The sequence below is a fragment of the Cylas formicarius genome, unplaced genomic scaffold (assembly GCF_029955315.1).
Source record: "Cylas formicarius isolate icCylForm1 unplaced genomic scaffold, icCylForm1.1 PGA_scaffold_6__28_contigs__length_40554024, whole genome shotgun sequence".
In the NCBI taxonomy this organism is placed as follows: domain Eukaryota; kingdom Metazoa; phylum Arthropoda; class Insecta; order Coleoptera; family Brentidae; genus Cylas; species Cylas formicarius.
Genome location: NW_026844347.1, coordinates 11,776,815 through 11,793,949, shown reverse-complemented (window position 1 = coordinate 11,793,949; position 17,135 = coordinate 11,776,815). Strand labels below are relative to the sequence as shown.

The 17,135-nt window shown below is 36.8% G+C and overlaps 1 protein-coding gene across 3 annotated transcripts; it reads right to left on the bottom strand.

Annotated features, from left to right (window-relative positions):
* Positions 1–3,233: 3,233 nt before the first annotated feature.
* LOC132703849 (uncharacterized) lies at positions 3,234–14,513 on the bottom strand. 3 transcript variants are annotated; one of them, XM_060673365.1, is made up of 5 exons: positions 13,267–13,349; positions 12,700–12,754; positions 8,565–8,633; positions 5,672–5,786; positions 3,234–3,812 (listed from the first exon to the last, which is right to left on the bottom strand). In XM_060673365.1, exons 1-5 carry the CDS (start codon positions 13,316–13,318, stop codon positions 3,636–3,638), a joined length of 468 nt encoding a protein of 155 aa, XP_060529348.1. In that variant the 5' UTR covers positions 13,319–13,349; the 3' UTR covers positions 3,234–3,635. The 3 variants fall into 3 exon arrangements, with proteins under 3 accessions (XP_060529348.1, XP_060529347.1, XP_060529346.1); XM_060673363.1 differs by lacking the exon at positions 13,267–13,349 and adding an exon at positions 14,216–14,513 and having other exon boundaries at positions 3,237–3,812; XM_060673364.1 differs by lacking the exons at positions 8,565–8,633; positions 13,267–13,349 and adding an exon at positions 14,216–14,513.
* Positions 14,514–17,135: the final 2,622 nt, after the last annotated feature.

The following is a 17,135-nucleotide window of genomic DNA, read 5'->3' as shown; positions in this document are numbered from 1 at the left end:
GTCGTCTTGGAGGCGACTACGCCACGGCAAGGAGGGTGGTTACCCATAGTAGGCTGAGGTGGGCTATTGACAGCTTTGGCCCCTTCAAGTCGGCGGGCGGGGATGGAGTTTTTCCGGCTCTGCTGCAAAGGGACGGAGGTCTCCTGACCAGCCCGCTGATGGACCTGTTCAGGGCCTCCATTGCGAGGGGGTACGTGCCCGAGCTGTGGAGACACAGCAGGGTAGTGTTCATTCCCAAGGTAGGGAAGAGTGACTACACAGACCCGAAGTCGTACCGGCCTGTTTGCCTCACCAGCTTCATTATGAAGACTCTGGAGAGGCTGGTGGACCGGTATCTGAGGGACTGGGTGGAGCTGGAGGCCCCTTTAGAGCCAGCTCAGCATGCGTACCGAAGTGGCGGGTCTGTGGGCTCAGCTCTTCACCATCTGACTTCCAGGTTGGAGGAGGGTATGGGCTCGGGACGGCTGTCGGTGTGCGTGTTCGCTGACATCGAAGGGGCTTTCAATAACACGGCCCTGTACTCGATCTGCAGGGCGGTGGAGAGTACTGGAGTGGGGACGGCCATTGTAAGGTGGATCCGCTCCATGCTAACCGACAGGAGGGTCGAGGCAAGACTGGGTGGGGAGCAGGTCTCCATCGGTTCATCACGGGGTTGTCCACAGGGCGGGGTCTTGTCCCCGTTCCTGTGGTGCCTGGTGGTGAACGAGATATTGCATATTCTGAGGGAAGAACACGGGGTCTATGCTCAGGTATATGCAGACGACCTTGTGATAATGACGCAGGGGACGGACGTGAGGAGGATGCAGGGGCTCCTGAACGGGGCATTGGCAAGATTCTCACAATGGTGCCTGGACAGCAAGTTGGCTGTCAATCCTAGCAAGGTGGAGATGGTAATCTTCACTAGGAAAAGGAAGATGGAGTGCAACCTCAACATTTCGATGGATGGGGTGCCTCTTTCTGCAAGCGGAAGTGTCAAGTACTTGGGCGTATGGTTGGACTCTAAGTTGACCTTCCAGGAACATATAAGATCAAGGACCAGGTCGGCCTTTGGAGCTCTGTGGGCGTGCCGGAGAGCGGTAGGGGGCACTTGGGGCCTGGGGCCGAAGATCATGCAGTGGATCTACGGTACCATGGTGGTGCCTATGCTCACGCATGGGGCAGTGGCATGGTGGCCGGGGACCAAAAGAGCGGGAGCAAGGCTAGTTCTTGACAGACTGCAGAGATTGGCTTGCCTCTGCATAACGGGCGCCATGAGAACGGCGCCCACGAGGGCCCTGGAGGCTCTGGTGGGGCTGCCCTCTCTGGCGGATCGGGTGCAGATTTAGGCGGCCAGGACAGCTGTGAGGCTGGCGAGCTGCGGGCTCTGGAGGGAGGGAACCCTCAATCGGGGTCCGTACGACATTTTAGAGGGCTGTCGCGGGGATCGCGGGGTCATGGGCATGCCGAGTGACGTCATGATCCCCGAGATGACCTTCTTTGATAAATTGACCTTTCTCTTTCCATCAAGGGAAGATTGGAGAGAGGGCAGAGTCGGCTCCTGGGATGGACTTGTCTGGTACACGGACGGGTCCAGAATGGGAGATCTGGCCGGAGCTGGAGCGTACTGCGAGACAACGGGATCAAGCTTGTCGGTCCCTCTGGGCCAGTACTGCACTGTGTTTCAGGCGGAAATTTTCGCTTTATTGATGGCGGCCAGAGAGGTGCTTCGGCTCAACTACGGAAGCAGGAGAGTCTTCTTCTGCTCGGATAGTAGGGCTGCACTCATGGCGCTGAAGTCAGTGCGTACGCGCTCCTTGTTGATAAAGGAGTGCAAAGGGGTACTGAGGAGGGTGGCTGAGGAGAGAAAGGTCACGGTCTGGGTTCCGGGTCACACCGGTGTCCGGGGCAATGAGGCAGCGGACGCCTTAGCCAGGGAGGGCTCCTCGCATAGGCATATAGGGCCAGAGCCCCGCTTGGGGATCGCCCCGTGTGTGAGGCGGGGAGCTCTCGAAGCCTGGGCGAGAGACCGGGCCGCGGGGGGCTGGAGAGTTGCTCCGGGAATGAGGCAGGCGAGGCTTATGATGGATGGGCCCGCCCTTCCTCGGACCAGGGAGCTGCTTAGACTGACCAGGAGGGAGTGTAGAGCACTAACAGGGGCCTACACAGGACATTGCAGGCTTAGGAGGCATCTCTGCTTGCTAGGCATTGGAGACGACCCGGAGTGTAGGTGGTGACCTTCTACAGGAGGGGCGGCATTCTGGACGCCCTCTAGAGCGGCCTGGGGGCACAACGGGCCCATCTGGTGGCCTAAGTGCTTGGACGCCCGCGAGGGCGCCCCCCTTTAATACCAATACCAATACCATAAATCTTTTTTCTGCCACAGAGTCTACGGCCCATAGGGTGTGTAATTGGGAGACGTTGAAGATTTTAATAATTAAAATTTTAAAGCTCGATTTAAACTCCAATTGGACGGAGAAGCAAGGAGGGAACCCAGACAGAATAAGGCCGATCACAATGCTTATATTTTGAACACACATTAATGCTAAATTAAAGTATTTCAGAGAATCTCTGCGCTGGGCACGAACAATCACATCAACTTGTTAAATTTTGAACAAAACACAAACTTTTTCAGTTTTTTTTTCGATTGTTCTAGTTATCGAATCGAGTCGCTCGGTACCTGAATTATTTCTGGAACAACACTGTTAAAACTGTATGACATACCTACGTAAGATCTATTATATCTATTTAGAAATTTAAAAAACGATAATCAATAAAAAATAGTAAATGTTGATTAACAAATGAATGAACGTTTACAACAAAAAATCACGAAATACATTTTTGAGAAAATGTAAAAAGGTTTCCTAAGTACCTACTTACAAGATTTGTTTTGAATATGTAGGACCTTATATTTGTGTCTATTGGATAGTATGAAAGCCCTCAAATGGGGTTTGAGAAAGTTGGGAAATCTTCATAAAAAATAACCAAAGTTTTTCCATGTTAAAAAAGTATTTACTAGCACCCTTGTAGAGAATTTATTTTAACAAATACCATTAAATTATTTGGAATGATAAGTATTCCTGATAAATCAGTTAGCAGTTAATATTTTATTTATGAGGATTTTCAGTTCTGTGCTTTAATCCATCAACAACTAGACGAAATTAACATTTTTGCCTGAACAATCGGTTATCAGTTCGAAACAAAATTTGGGAAAACAGACTCAACTAGTTAGATTAATGTTTCCAAATTATGGTACTTTTATTTACGAAATTATTTTATAAGGTTAACAGTATTCAACATTAAATTAACAAAACTTTAATGAGAATTTATCAAGTCGATACACAAAATTTGTAATCTGTTATGGAGATGAATCATTAAAATTCTAAATTCTAAATAATATTCAAAAAACAAGTGTGGCAAGTATTTTTTTTTAATATTAGCTCAATAGTTACAATGTTTAGAGATGGACAGCAGCTTTTTACTGTAGGTTTTTGAATTGCTTCAAGGAAAAAATTACATTTGTCGTTCTGGCGTAATCAAAGAAATTTATTACTGAATTTTAGTCAATACATTTTAATAATTTTCTTAATTATATTTACTAACTAATATTAACACAGGACATTAGACTCAAACGGAATGTTTCAGATAGGGGGAATGTGTTATGCAGTGACAGTAACTGCAGCAACAATTTGTTGTTGTGGTTCTAATGAGATGTAATGATAGTTCGATTTTTCCATAGTTATAAACGCTTCCGATCGAAATACTGGAGGTGTAGTTTTGTCTTCTTTCATTTGAGTTGTCATCGTTTCTGACCAATAGTATGGTTGCAATTTATTCTGCAAAAGACGAAAATTAAATTAGTAGCGATTTGGACTGTCGGGAAATATACAGGTCGAATACACAGATTCCGAATGTTTCTACTAGCTATATGCTTAAAAAAAAATGTTAAGACATTCATATGACGGACGTTCAACCTATATTGTGTGGCATAGAAATTAGAACCCCCAGTGTGTGCTTAACTATTTATTAGAATGTTCTGTTGGTTGCTTGCTTGCTAAGAGTCATACTGTCCTTGGTATTGCTATTAACCAATAGGCATGGTCTGCTATCAAAAACAGGCTCACTGAACTCAGGAGTGGAATCGGCTCATCCGCCACTTTTTTGTTTGTGCCCTCGCGATGATTGTACAGGAGTTCGTTGAATATTAAATATTGAATCAGAATTGGCACATCCACCGGAATGATCAATATTTGATTCGCAGAGTGTTACGAGGAATTACTCACTGTTGAATATTTAAGAACTGATATTCATATTTATAACAACTACTGCCCTATATCCCTACTACTAGATTTATGTTGAATTCCAACATAAATTGAATTGAAATAAACCATTTTATGTAACTATTAAGCTCAGTAACGTCTGTTGGTTGTTAAGGAACGGTGCGATTGATAAGTTGTAGTTACTTGAACACATGACATTACAAAGGGATGTCAAATATGCGAAAGGATCAAGGTAGTGGCTGAAGGTGGGTGAAGACAAACACCTCATCAAAATTATCTCCAGATCTGTACATTAAGTGGGTGTGAGATTTGATGATTAATAACTGAATAATATTTGGATACGTAGAGTGTTCAAAAAGTAAGGAGGCTTTTGTAATTGCGCGGGCTACGTACATTGGATCTTCCATATTTTTGTTTGCTATTTTGGTACTAGTACTAACATATGTTCACAGTTTCAGCCAGTTTGCAAGTTTACTTCTGTTTGTGAGACAGAAGCGTTAGACGTGTTTTGTGTACTCGGTGATCTTCTGCTGTAAAAAAAAATTGAACTTTGCATAATTTTTTTTATAAAAAATGGAATACAGTGCTGCAAAACGCTTGAAATGTTGACAACCGCATATGGTGCATCTATTTTGAGCAAAAAAAAATGTTTATAAGTGGTACAAGCTGTTCCAAGATGGCAAAATGGTGTTGAACAATCACCGAATCACTATTAGAGAAGTGGCTTAAGATGTCGGCATCTCTATTGGCGCGTCCCATGCAATTTCTTCCGAATTTTTTGGCGTGAAACGTGTAGCAGCAAAATTTGTTCTGAAACTTCAGTCGTCCCAATGGAAGAACCTAGAAATGTCAAGGTTTTGTTACTGTTTTCTTTGATTATGGTGGCGTAGTACATCAAGAATTCTCACCACAAAGTTGTAAGGTCAATAAAAAGTATTACCTTGCAGTTATGCGCCCTTTGCAAGAAGCAATACGAAGAAAATGTCCGGGATTGTGGGAAAACCTGCTCACTCATCGTTGATTGTGTCTAACTATTTGGCCAAAAATAGGACCACAATCATGCCTTAGCCACTATATTCATCGGATATGGCCCCCTCCGACTTTTTACTGTTTCCAAAATTCAAGAAACCCATAAAAAGAAGGAAGTTGGGAACGATAGAGGGGATTAAGAAAAAATAAGTGTATTATATCTGGGGAGGATTACTTTGCAGGGGACAACATTAATTTTGATGAATAAATAAAATTTTTTTGATAAAACTTAAAAGTCACCTTACTTTTTGAACACACCTCGTATTGTGTTATGAAAAAAAATTATGCCATTACAGGGACATCCTCTATCTTAACGTAGCATTTAGCGAATGTTCCTGGTAAATCTGATTTCGTTGGGATGATGTTTAATGTTAATAAATTTTTACCTTAAAATGCACTTTTTCTTCGTATCTTCTTTTAGTTGAACCAACATATATCAGCAATGACTCTGTATACCACGTCGGAACAGTCTTCGTCTTGAAATAACATTTTGCTACGTATCTGAAATAGGCACGAAAAGAAAAATATTTATAGAAACTGGTAAAAATTTTAATGTTTAAGTATCAAATTTGCCATAATATATATTAAAATAATGAGAAAAAAAAACAACTTTCTGTTTTTCGTGAATGAAGCATTCGCGAATGGACAATTTGGAAAAAAAATCATAATAAAAGAAGTGAAGAGAAATGATTAATAATAACTTTCAAATTTTCAGGCTGGCCGATATAGTGGGTAAGGATTATTGTTATTATTATATTTATTATGTTATAACATTTTTTTTCTTCTATATATCCGCTCTTTCTTGCACATTTTTCCCGTAAAGTTGTGAACTTTTCGAAATTCATGAAATACATCCGTTGACAATTTCATAGGACACTCGCTAAATAGGCTAAAGTCATAGAAATCATTTGAGATTCCTGTTTTTCTTTTTTTATTAAAATCAGCCAACTTTCCTACACGAGCCCTAGTTTCCAAAATTCAAACCAGATAGCTCTACTAGAACTACCATGAGAGGGCATGCCTATGCCGAAAATACAAGAATTTATGAAACAACTATAAACAAAATTTTGAGAAGTTTCATTCAACCTGCGTATGAGCGAGATTTAAAATTTCGTGCTATGCAGTATTCAACAACCAACATGGCCTCTGACAGATCGTCAATAAGGGTGGATGCGATATTTTTAGGCCAGTATTTATAGGAAATAATTTGGTACAATGTGCAAGTTAATAAGCAAAACGCAGAGGCATGTGCGGAAAATCTTCGAATATATCAATGCCGCCTGCAGCGCATCAATTGTTACTGTAGTAATCGAATGAATAGACAGTTTGATCAAGATATCTAAATAAAAAATGTTAGCTATCCGTAACTTATATGTATGTATGACATGTACGATGTACGCGGTTTTCATGATGAAATGTAATAGCAATCTTGGATTTTCAAATACATACGATACAGTCAGATACGCATTTATACGCGGTTATTTATTTACAAAAAAAGGTAAAAACTCGTCTATAGAAACCAAACTTTCGCTTGTAGGCTTCTTCTGAGCTTCTCAAAAATATGCAACACAAAAGAGCTACTGGAAAAACAAGGCACAAGTATTTAATTTTATTACTAAACTAAATTTGCTTTTCTGTGTGTAATGTTAATGTAAGATCATTGTCAAATGATTTTAAAATAAAGAAGCTGACTCATAGAAAATATTATGTTTAGTACAGAATGTCTAAATTAAGCTTCTCTATATGGTTAACTCGAATACTACCAACGATAGAAAAAAAATTGATTAGAGTTGCATGTTTCACCTTGAATTTTTAATTTTTTATTTTTCATATATATTAAATAGAACGCAGTTCATTAAAACAGGTCTAGCAAAAAAAGTAAAAAGTCAAATTTTTCGAACGGAAACTGACTTTGTATATTTGTTCTGGAAATTTATAGTTTTCGAAAATTTGACAATTTAACATTTTTCAATTGCAATAATGATATAACATATATGGCGGTCAAGTTTTGCTATTAGTTGGCCATGCTACTGAAGCTTCTAAACAAATTAGGAACGAAATTCAATTTATAAATGAAAGTGGTACTGTCGGAAAACCAGTTAGCAACTTAGAACTAATATTTACAACCTGTATCGCCGAATATACGACTTTGTGTTTTGGAATTTTATTTGTTTATTTTTAAATCTATAATTCTGATTGTGTCATGCTCATGCCGGCTTAAAGAACGTTTCTTTCAAAAATTGTTTCATCGGGAATTCTTCATTTTGGATTTTTTCTCTGCGTTTCTCTTGTTCTTAAATACGATAATTTGTTGGTTTCATTATATAACATTTATCCACATCCAATCTTTCATTTTCTGAATACCTTCTGGGATTTAATGGGAAAAAATCGGACAAGTTAAATCAAATAATAAATCAATGTCAACCTGAAGTGTAAATAAATATTTTTTGTAAAGTTGAGTTTCTGTGCTTATAACATTTGCATATTATGTGCCATAATATAGCAATATTACAATGGGAAAATGTAAAATTGTTTTTCGTTTATTTATAATTTCATTTTTGAAATTGTTTTCGCTCATCGTGTAATAATTTACATCCAAAATATTCAATGTATGACAATAGTCACCCTTTCACAACGAATCCATCCACAATTATATAATTAGGAAAAATTGTTATTATTTTTGGACCTGCATTGGACATAAAATTCAAGTTTTGTTTAATATTTAACATTTTTTCAATACCACCCGCACAACCAATCTATGCGAAAGCTTAGTGTTACCACCTATTGTGTCTTCTTGTGTCCAGATCTGCAGCTTAGGATTCGCATTCAAAAAATTCAGAGTAGCAGTGGGCTTGCTTGCAATCATTAGATGGAAAAGCGTACGATTCCCCATTGCACCAAAACTTTCTTTAAAAAAGTTAAAAATACGGTTTATTATTATTATTACTATTATATATCTAGAATTTTACGGAGAATCGAAAGAATATAATAATACAAAGGGAAATATTTAAAATACGAAAACTGGTACTCACCCCAGAACAACAAAACACCCTGTATACATGAAAAATTAAAAACTGAAAAATCTGGATGAAACTGCGCAACTTTTCCATTGAACTTTTTTTTTCTATCTTCGTAGTTTTTGAGTTAATGGGACAGAGAACCTTATTTCGGACACCCTATACATAATACAAAATTCATAAATGTTTCTTTAGCTAATAAAAAATCTTCTAAATAACGATCAAAGCTCAACTTTAGTACATTTAAAAAATATTTTATTACCTTTTGGGGAAACTGCCGCCGTAATCTGTCTTCGAAATTGAAACGTGATTTTCCTGTTGCTGAATCTTGCTGCGAAAAAGTGTCATGAGCAAGTGACAAAGTGTATTAGTGATCTTAACCTACACCCTCATATTTCTGTTAATTTTTTGCACATAAAACGAGTTTGTTTTCGGACACCGCTTCACGACTGCCGGCGCAAATTTACAACGTCTTTCGATTCTGTATTTTATTACCGTCATATTCTATTTGCTCGAACAAATTGAGACGCAAAATTGACGACAGCATTAACAAGTTGAGTTTTTGTATTTTTTTTTTATAACGATGTTTGAATATGGGTATATAAAAGGAACAGTATGTAGGTTGTCAAATTTTACACGTAGAAATCAAATCTTTGGATTAGTTGTGCAGTATATTGGAATTTTGACGAGTTAATTACTTTGACATGGTCATTACCGAATAATATCAATAAATTTAACCTGAGGCATCAACAACTAGAATTTTCTAGACAAAAATATAAATCTATATAGCTTTTCCGTTTTATTTTTAACGATTGTGAATACAACAATTAAAAATGTGTGAGTTTTCACTCCATCCATCGAATGAAAGTGTGACAGATTCTACATTTTTTACCATAAAGTGAGCTAGTCAAAATGAAATAAGGACCACTTTTGTAATTACTTTGTATTTTTCCAAAAAGTAAAATTTTTCTTCTTAAACCTTCGGCATTCTAACAAAACATTAAATTTAAAATAAAGTAAAAATTTAATTTTTGAACAAACTAAAGAATAATTGCAACAAACCAAAAAAGTGAATTTCGAGAGTTAAAGAATTTTATATATTTTATGTATTCCTTCAAAAAGATTAATTGCTTTAGCTCGTACGACCTCTGCAGACCGACGACGGGGCATAGATTCAACTAAATTGCTAATTGTCTTCCTCCTGATGTTACATCACTCTCCCCAAGTTACTCTAAATTTTGGTGGGATTGGCGATTCTTAATCATGTTTTTAAGATAATGCCAGAAGGTCTGGAGCGGTTGCTGGCCACTCCATAACCTCAATATTTTGAGGGTGGAGGAATTTGGTTTCTATCCTGGCACTCTGATGTCGGCCATTATCATGTTGTATAAATTGTGAGCCTTCTTCATGTAGTTCCCACGAAACACATGTAAGTTGGGCCACTTCCAAATTGAACACTTTCTCTAACGATTTCGTTCACCCCTTCGTCTTCAAGTTTCGTAAAATAAAAATGGTAAAGAAAGTAAAATTTATGTCCCCAACGATCCATAGTCCAACTTTAACTGTGATCTATAACAGCTTTATTTCTGGACCGCATACCAGCTGCTTGGAGTTTGTTCCGTACTGTTTGTGTGGATATTCCCCTCCTTGTGGCATTAAAATGAAGATCTACAATGTTTCACGCCGTTCATGCTGTATCTTCAAAGCCATATATTCAACAAATCACGTGCTGTTGTCGCCCTGTCTCTTGGAGGAAAAGATCTTTTTGTACCTATGCCAATCTCTGGATATCTGCTTATAAGCCTACACATTACTGAATGATTGGTTTGAAGTCTTAGAGCGATATTTATAATGGAAAAACTTTCTATTTCAAGTAAATGTCTTCTTTGTTCAACAGGTGTTCCGAATGCATCGATGTTCATGATAATTTGCTTTTTTTAAAGAACAATCAAATTATTAATCTCATCTTTGAAAAACAAGTTTTTGTACACACATTTTGTGCATATTTATTGTAAATGGCAACAAAAATTATACCAAGGTTACTAAAAAAAATATAAATAATAAAATAAAATAAAAAATATAAATATAAATGAAAATGAGTGTTTTTCATAGTGTTCGTTATTTTGTTTTGACTAGTTTATTTCAAGACTGTGGTCACCTATAAAGTCTCGTAGTTGTTGACATATTTTCAGGTTAATGAATATTCTTGCAGCTGATGAAGGGTACATTTCTGTAAATATTTTGCCTTTCTATGTTTTTTATAATACCAACCCAGTAAAACTGACGTCTTTTTTTGCAGTTGCTTGCCTTCTTGTATAGTTATGAAATTCTGATTAGCTGAACGTAAAAGCTCAAACATGTTATTTGTCAAATAAAAGTTCTTTTTCGAAAGAAGTTTATTTGCTAGTGCACACAAAGTTTGTCAAAACTGGCGAAGCTACAATTTTATAAATTCACACAAGTTTGGATGTTATTGGGGTTATTTCAACATAAATACGTCTTTGCTGGTATACCTCGATAGCCTTTTGTGAAATTAAAAAGATAAAACTGACTGTGTTTTTTAGCCATGATTGTTTTTTTTCTTCCGATGCCTCGTTTTATTTCTATCTTTCCTTTCATTATAAGTTTTAAGAACTGGTACTTGGAATTTCAAAATATGATCCAGATAGGTAGTTTTCTTCTTTTTATTATAGGCGACAATTCTCTTTCTCTGCCCATTCGATTTAATACTTCAATATTTATTGTGTGATCTGTCCAGGGAATTGAATTGAGTAGTCTTTTAAATAACCACATTTCAAAGGCATCCAATCGATTCATCACGTTGGCCCTTATGGTCCAGGTTTCTACACCATATAGCAGTATTACATCAAATGCTATTTGCCATTAGGCAAGTAAAGAAAAGTTTCATTTACAATTTTTCACATGATCAGGTGGACCGGTCAATAGTATTTATGATGTCACAGCCTCTTAGACACAATTTTCAAATTTAATTAAAAATTTAAAAAAACAAAAAAAAAACAGAAAAACCATCCTATCCTACGTAGAATCCTGAATCCAAAAATGCATTTAAAATTCGAAATTGACTACATATTGTCAAAAAATTGGACATTCGGCCTATATTAACCCTTCCAAATTTCTAATTGCTATCTCAAGCCGTTTAAATGTTATAAAGTGTTCCACTTTCTTGTGTCACCCGATATATCACCCTTACAAATTTAAACTTGGTCAGCACTTACGTCCCATGGGAATAATGACTGTATTGTAGTTTCTGACAATTGGCAAAGAGAAAGATATGTTATGGTTAGTGGTAATGATACCAGGAAAATTAACACCCAATATTTTCTAGGTTTGATCTAAATATGTCTTGCCTCCATATTAAGTGGGCAAATATATATTTCTACTCCCGTCTGCAAAATACCTAATTATCAACCGATCTAGCGTGCGGGAAGCGTCGCTTTACCACGTCAGTTTGGTTTCTCACGAATCCGAGCCACTTCGGACATTTCCGGGATTTTACCGCACGGGTTTGGGAGCAATCGGATGTTTTCGGAGATATTTCCCACGCTTTGAATTTTGACGTTTGTCAATTCAGACAGTCATGTCAGTGAATATATTCGTGTTTTGCGAAAATGTACCCAAAAATTAACGGTCGTACAAAAAATTTTGTATGCAACACGTTCGGTAAAATTTTTAACTCACTCGTATATTAAACACTCGCTCCGCTCGTGTCAAATAAATTCGTGAGTCAAATTGCGTTTAGCGCACTTGTTGCATGACATACTTGTTGCATAATATACTCTTTTTCTACATTTGAAAAAGAAATTGAAACCTGAATCCCTACTTAGAAATTTGAAAGTTACAGAAGATTAACATGTAGATGATAATTAGGAAAATACCCCATAGTAGGCAAATTAAATACGTCCCCAAAATGAAAAGGAAAAGTCATTTCAACTACCACTAAATGCATTCGAGCTTTTTTTTTTTTGGGCACCCAGTAGATATAGGACGACACCGGTTACCTTCATTACAAAATCTTGTTACAGTAATAAAGTTATATTCTCTATAAACAATAAATAAGTAAATTAAATTAAATTGTTACTGATGGAACGACCGCGTGGCACTGTAACCAGAAGATAAAAAACAGCTTCTTAGATTTTAATTAAGTACGACCTTTGTTGGTTCCTTATTTATATTATTGTTACAGTAAAGTTATAACCCTTTCTACACATAAAGTGAAAATATTACAATAAATAAATATTCTTTGTTGTGGAATTTAGTCAAAACTTCAGTGATTGTGACGGAGATTGTTGAGTTAACGCTAAAGAGAATAATAGTCCCCCGGTTAATTCAAGTTAAGGCGAAGGCGCAAGATTATAAATTTCTGGCAGGTTTCTTACCTTGACGGGGGTTCTGCAGAGTTTGACACAATCTGACCATTTTTGATAACATCTTCTGAAAAGAACAATACAATTTTGGATTAATTTATCTTAGTTGGCCGTAAATTTAAAAGAATCTTGAGGTAAAAACCCTAATCTACTTTTGATTTTATTTGCTTTTGATAAACAGACGAAATACAAAAAAATAATTTTCCCTCCGTGCTCTATAAAACCGATAGAAATATGTTGGCGCCTTTTCATACAATATATAAAGTAACGTAAATTGTATTTAACATAGTAAGTTTTCAGCGAATATATTATTGAGGAAGCAATAACCCATTCCACATTTTGATAAGATAACATTACGCATTGCTATATTTAGATTGACTTTAAAACATATATGTGGCTAAATTGGAGAATAGTTTGTTATTTTATTATCATTATTAGATGACTTAATAAAAAATATCAATTTACCAGCGCACAAAATCTTGGACCCCAATTTAACATATATAATAATAATAATAATAATAAAATTAAATCGCAATTTTTGTTTCCCTACTCCACTAAAATGCAATGATTTAATCTTACCAGTACTTTTTCGAACTTTTCTCTTAAAAATATTGCTGAAGGTTTTCTTCATCTTCAACGCACAATGTTTTTAGAAGCTCTTTTAATCGTGTGAGTAATTATATATTTTTTTAATCGATAGCTATAATCAGACATTTTTAAGTGTTTTCAAATCCTGATGTATTTAAAGGATGTATAATTATTCATTCTCACACATTATACCGGGTACTTAAAAAAGATACATAAGATATGTCCAACGGGGTGACTCCTTGGGCCATTTTAAGACTAAAATTACTATTAACTATTGCGCGGTAAAGTTTATTAAGGAAGATAGTAGATGTTAAAATTACATCATTTTTTACTTTTTTTTTATATCGCGCCTCTGTGAGTGAAATCTTTTCTTGATAAATGCAAAAGTGTAACAATATAATCCGTTGGCGCAGCTCACTGGCGACACAAAAATCTTTTGGAGGTGTATCTCTGTATCAGATCTCCGAAAATGCATGACCCTCTAGATATGGAATGTCCCTAAAATTCTTCAAATTTTGATCTTGTAGAGAGAACTGAAGGTTCCAAATTTCAAACCGAAATTTGCAACAATAATAAAATTCTAAGCGAAGTACAACTTTTTATGGATATGGATAATTTTTTTTTGTGAAAGTTTTATTTATTTTCTGCCCAATATCTGACATTACACTTGAGTATGAGTGAAAACAATATAATAGATAAATAATTATTGTTTGTAAATTGTGTGGTAATGGGAATAGGCATTATCTAAATACACGAAGATGGAAATGTGATCAAAATCTTAAAAAAGCTGTACATTATTTAGCATTTTTCTTTTCTTAAACTTCTTTAACAATGCAAAAAACGTGTCTTAGTTACTGAGCGATGGCTCTGTTGCGGAAAATGAATAAGAGTATATTATAAGATATTTTATTTAATAGATATAGTCAATTAAAGTACTTACTTGATTGGTTTTCGCTTAATTGTCGTTCTTTCTGCTTGCCCATGATTTGCCAGGAAAATATTTTGTAAAACGACTTGTCTATTCTACCAACGTTTTGTTGGTGTTCCAGTTCAGTATTCGTCTTTTCCGTTAATATGAAATTATAGCTATACGCTTTCATGTAATCAAATTTACTTAGTATTTCATTTTTGGACTTCATGATTTTTCCAATTTGTTTGTTGTCGGAATAACCAGAATGTGTTGTTTGTTGTTACAAACTCGCGGAGATTCCTCTCGCGTGCGATCAGACTAAACCATTGCCGGCAAAATATACAGTCTGTCAGCAGGTTCCAGGATTCGGTTACGTCATATATTAGCTTAGTCATTAGTTTTTACGGCGCGGTGGTTCACTGCCAATGGTCTTTGCTACTGATCTACACAAATTTTATCTTACTTCGTGCCTGGTCGATCGATATCACTGTGAATTGTATTCCTCCTTTGCTTTGTTTTCCCGAATATACTGTTCAAACGGAAATGGATAATAATAATAATTATTATTATTATCCATTAAACAAGTACGAGCTGCTAACAAAGAATACAAACTCATCTGGAATATGAGCATCCGCACAGATCGCACAGTCCCAAATAACTAACCTGATATTTTGGTACATGATAAAGAGAATAGAACGCTTACCGTTATCGACATAACCATTACAGTAAATGAAAACATCCAGAATGCCTACACTGGAAACGTGAGAAAGTACCAGCATACAATCTTGTTGACAGTCGCCCTGAATAAATGTTCAGTCGTCATTCCTGTCCACTGATATTTTTCAGCCACGATGTTCGTCCTCGCCCCTGACCACTTCGCCCTGCAAGATTAGTTGGGTAAATTGATATTTGTCATTACTCTTCACATCCCCAAGGTACCCCTCACTTTTACATAGACTTCGAGTTGCTTTTGCATTCGCTGGATCACGGTGTTGTTTGTGACATGGTGGGAGTATGATATCCTCAGTATGCGGGCACCACATTTTAAAGGCCTCAAAGCACTTAGATGTAGCATCTGCCAACGTCCAGGCTTCCACTCCGTACAGGAGCGTGGAGAATACATAACATCTTAGAACCCGTGTTCTTCCAGTAATATTCAGGACTATTCTGAGGCAGTTAAAAACGGTTCTGGCTTTTTCTATAAAGTATTTGAGCTCCCGTGTATAACTAACTATAAGAATTTTGGTCTTCTTGTAGTTGAGCCATACATATGAGTTGATACCATACATATCACATGCCTCCACTACATGATCTATCAAACTCTGCAATCTCTCAGCACTATCTGCTATAAGAACTGTATCGGCCGCATACCTTAAATTATTGATGGTCTCTCCATTGATATTAATGTCTTCCTCCGTTTCACTAAGTCCTTGTCTAAACAGTATTTCGAAGTAAGTATTGAACAGAATTGGTGATAGTATTCTTCCCTGAGGTACTCATATATTAAATTTAATTATTGGGAGGGTTCGTTGTCTATTTGCACTGTAATTATAATAATAATTTCGATGTCGATATCTCTTCGAACACCTAAGGGTGCTAGAACAGTCTTTAAAGGTAGTTTATGAGATGTAGCCATGCAGTTTGGCAATATCAACAAGCAGCTGGAAGTCGAAGAAATCTACAGATACCTCGGTGTCGAATAAAATCGCTTACAGGATACTGAAGGAATGAAAGTTAAGCTATGAAGCAGGCATAGGCAGTGTTTAAGTAAAATATGGTCCGAATGTGTTTGCTGTTCCTGAGTTACTTTATCCCTTTGTAGTGCTGCATCTTCAACGAAGTATTCACCATCGCTTATCAGTATCTTGTATTTATCTCACACGACACCTGGGCCGCGTGGCCTTGTGGGTCTGGAGTGCATGCATGAACGATTAGTCCTAGGCATAGCGTGTCGCGTGTGTTAATAATTATGACCAACTCTTTCAGCTAGCAACAGTTACTCTCAGTGAGTTCCGTGCTTGCTAAAACTAGCTATGTTGGCACAATAGACACAAGCACTTTATTTTCATTTAAGGCATTTCTCCAGTATTGACGAAATAGAAATTTTTTCATTAGTTTCAGAAGCTGTGGTTGAGACTAACGACTGTCATTTCTGTTGGAACTATGCATTCCCTACATACATAGGGTCCATGCTAATAAACCTGAAATCGTTCTTCTCGGTAAGGAAACTCTCTGCCATTGAATTTTCGGATTCAGCGGAGTGTAACATTGAAATTAAAATAAGTGAGAAGCAAATGAAGCACCTAGAATTAACTCCAGAATTTCGTAGGCTGTATTCAGAATGTACTGTGCAATTGGTTATCTTTATTGAAGGAGCCTTAGGAGGCACCAAGGATGAAGTGCTTGGCGAAATAAGTAAGATCCCAGCCTGATGAAGATGCAAAAGTCTGTTGTCCTTGAGTTCTTACATCTGTGGAGGAGTAAGGTGGCCATATTGAATTCTTTTACCAAATAACAATCATTATTGTCTAACAGATTAGCATCCATTCAAAAGACAATTTTATTCTCCAGTAAAATAGCAAAAGTACATGATATTCAAATACTCAATAACTCAACAAAAATAACCTCAAATCAGTAACCAAATTAAAACGTGACTTTTAGTGGTGACAAATGAAAACTTCATCCACCTTTATTTATATATTTTTATTCGCTATTAGCTACAATATGCACAAAATTAAACCTTAGTTTGTCGATCTGAATGGGGCGAAAAAGGTTGAGTGATCATCCAAGTAATACAAGTTTCTTTGGGAATACAAAACTTATTCTTGTTAAAGGCTGTCTATCAAACCGTAAAGTAACTTGTAGACAAGAAACTAAATTTGCAATAGCTCTTCTATCTTGATGGAATGTCTTTTTGTTATTTCTTAAATCACCGTGTGTCGATGTTTTT

Coding starts and splice junctions, on each gene's coding strand:
- LOC132703849 (XM_060673363.1), bottom strand. CDS start 14,414: ATGAAGTCCAAAAATGAAATACTAAGTAAATTTGATTACATGAAAGCG. Junction 12,755..14,215: donor ATTAAGCGAAAACCAATCAA/GTAAGTACTTTA, acceptor TGTTCTTTTCAG/AAGATGTTATCAAAAATGGT. Junction 3,813..5,671: donor AAGAAAAAGTGCATTTTAAG/GTAAAAATTTAT, acceptor CGTCTTTTGCAG/AATAAATTGCAACCATACTA.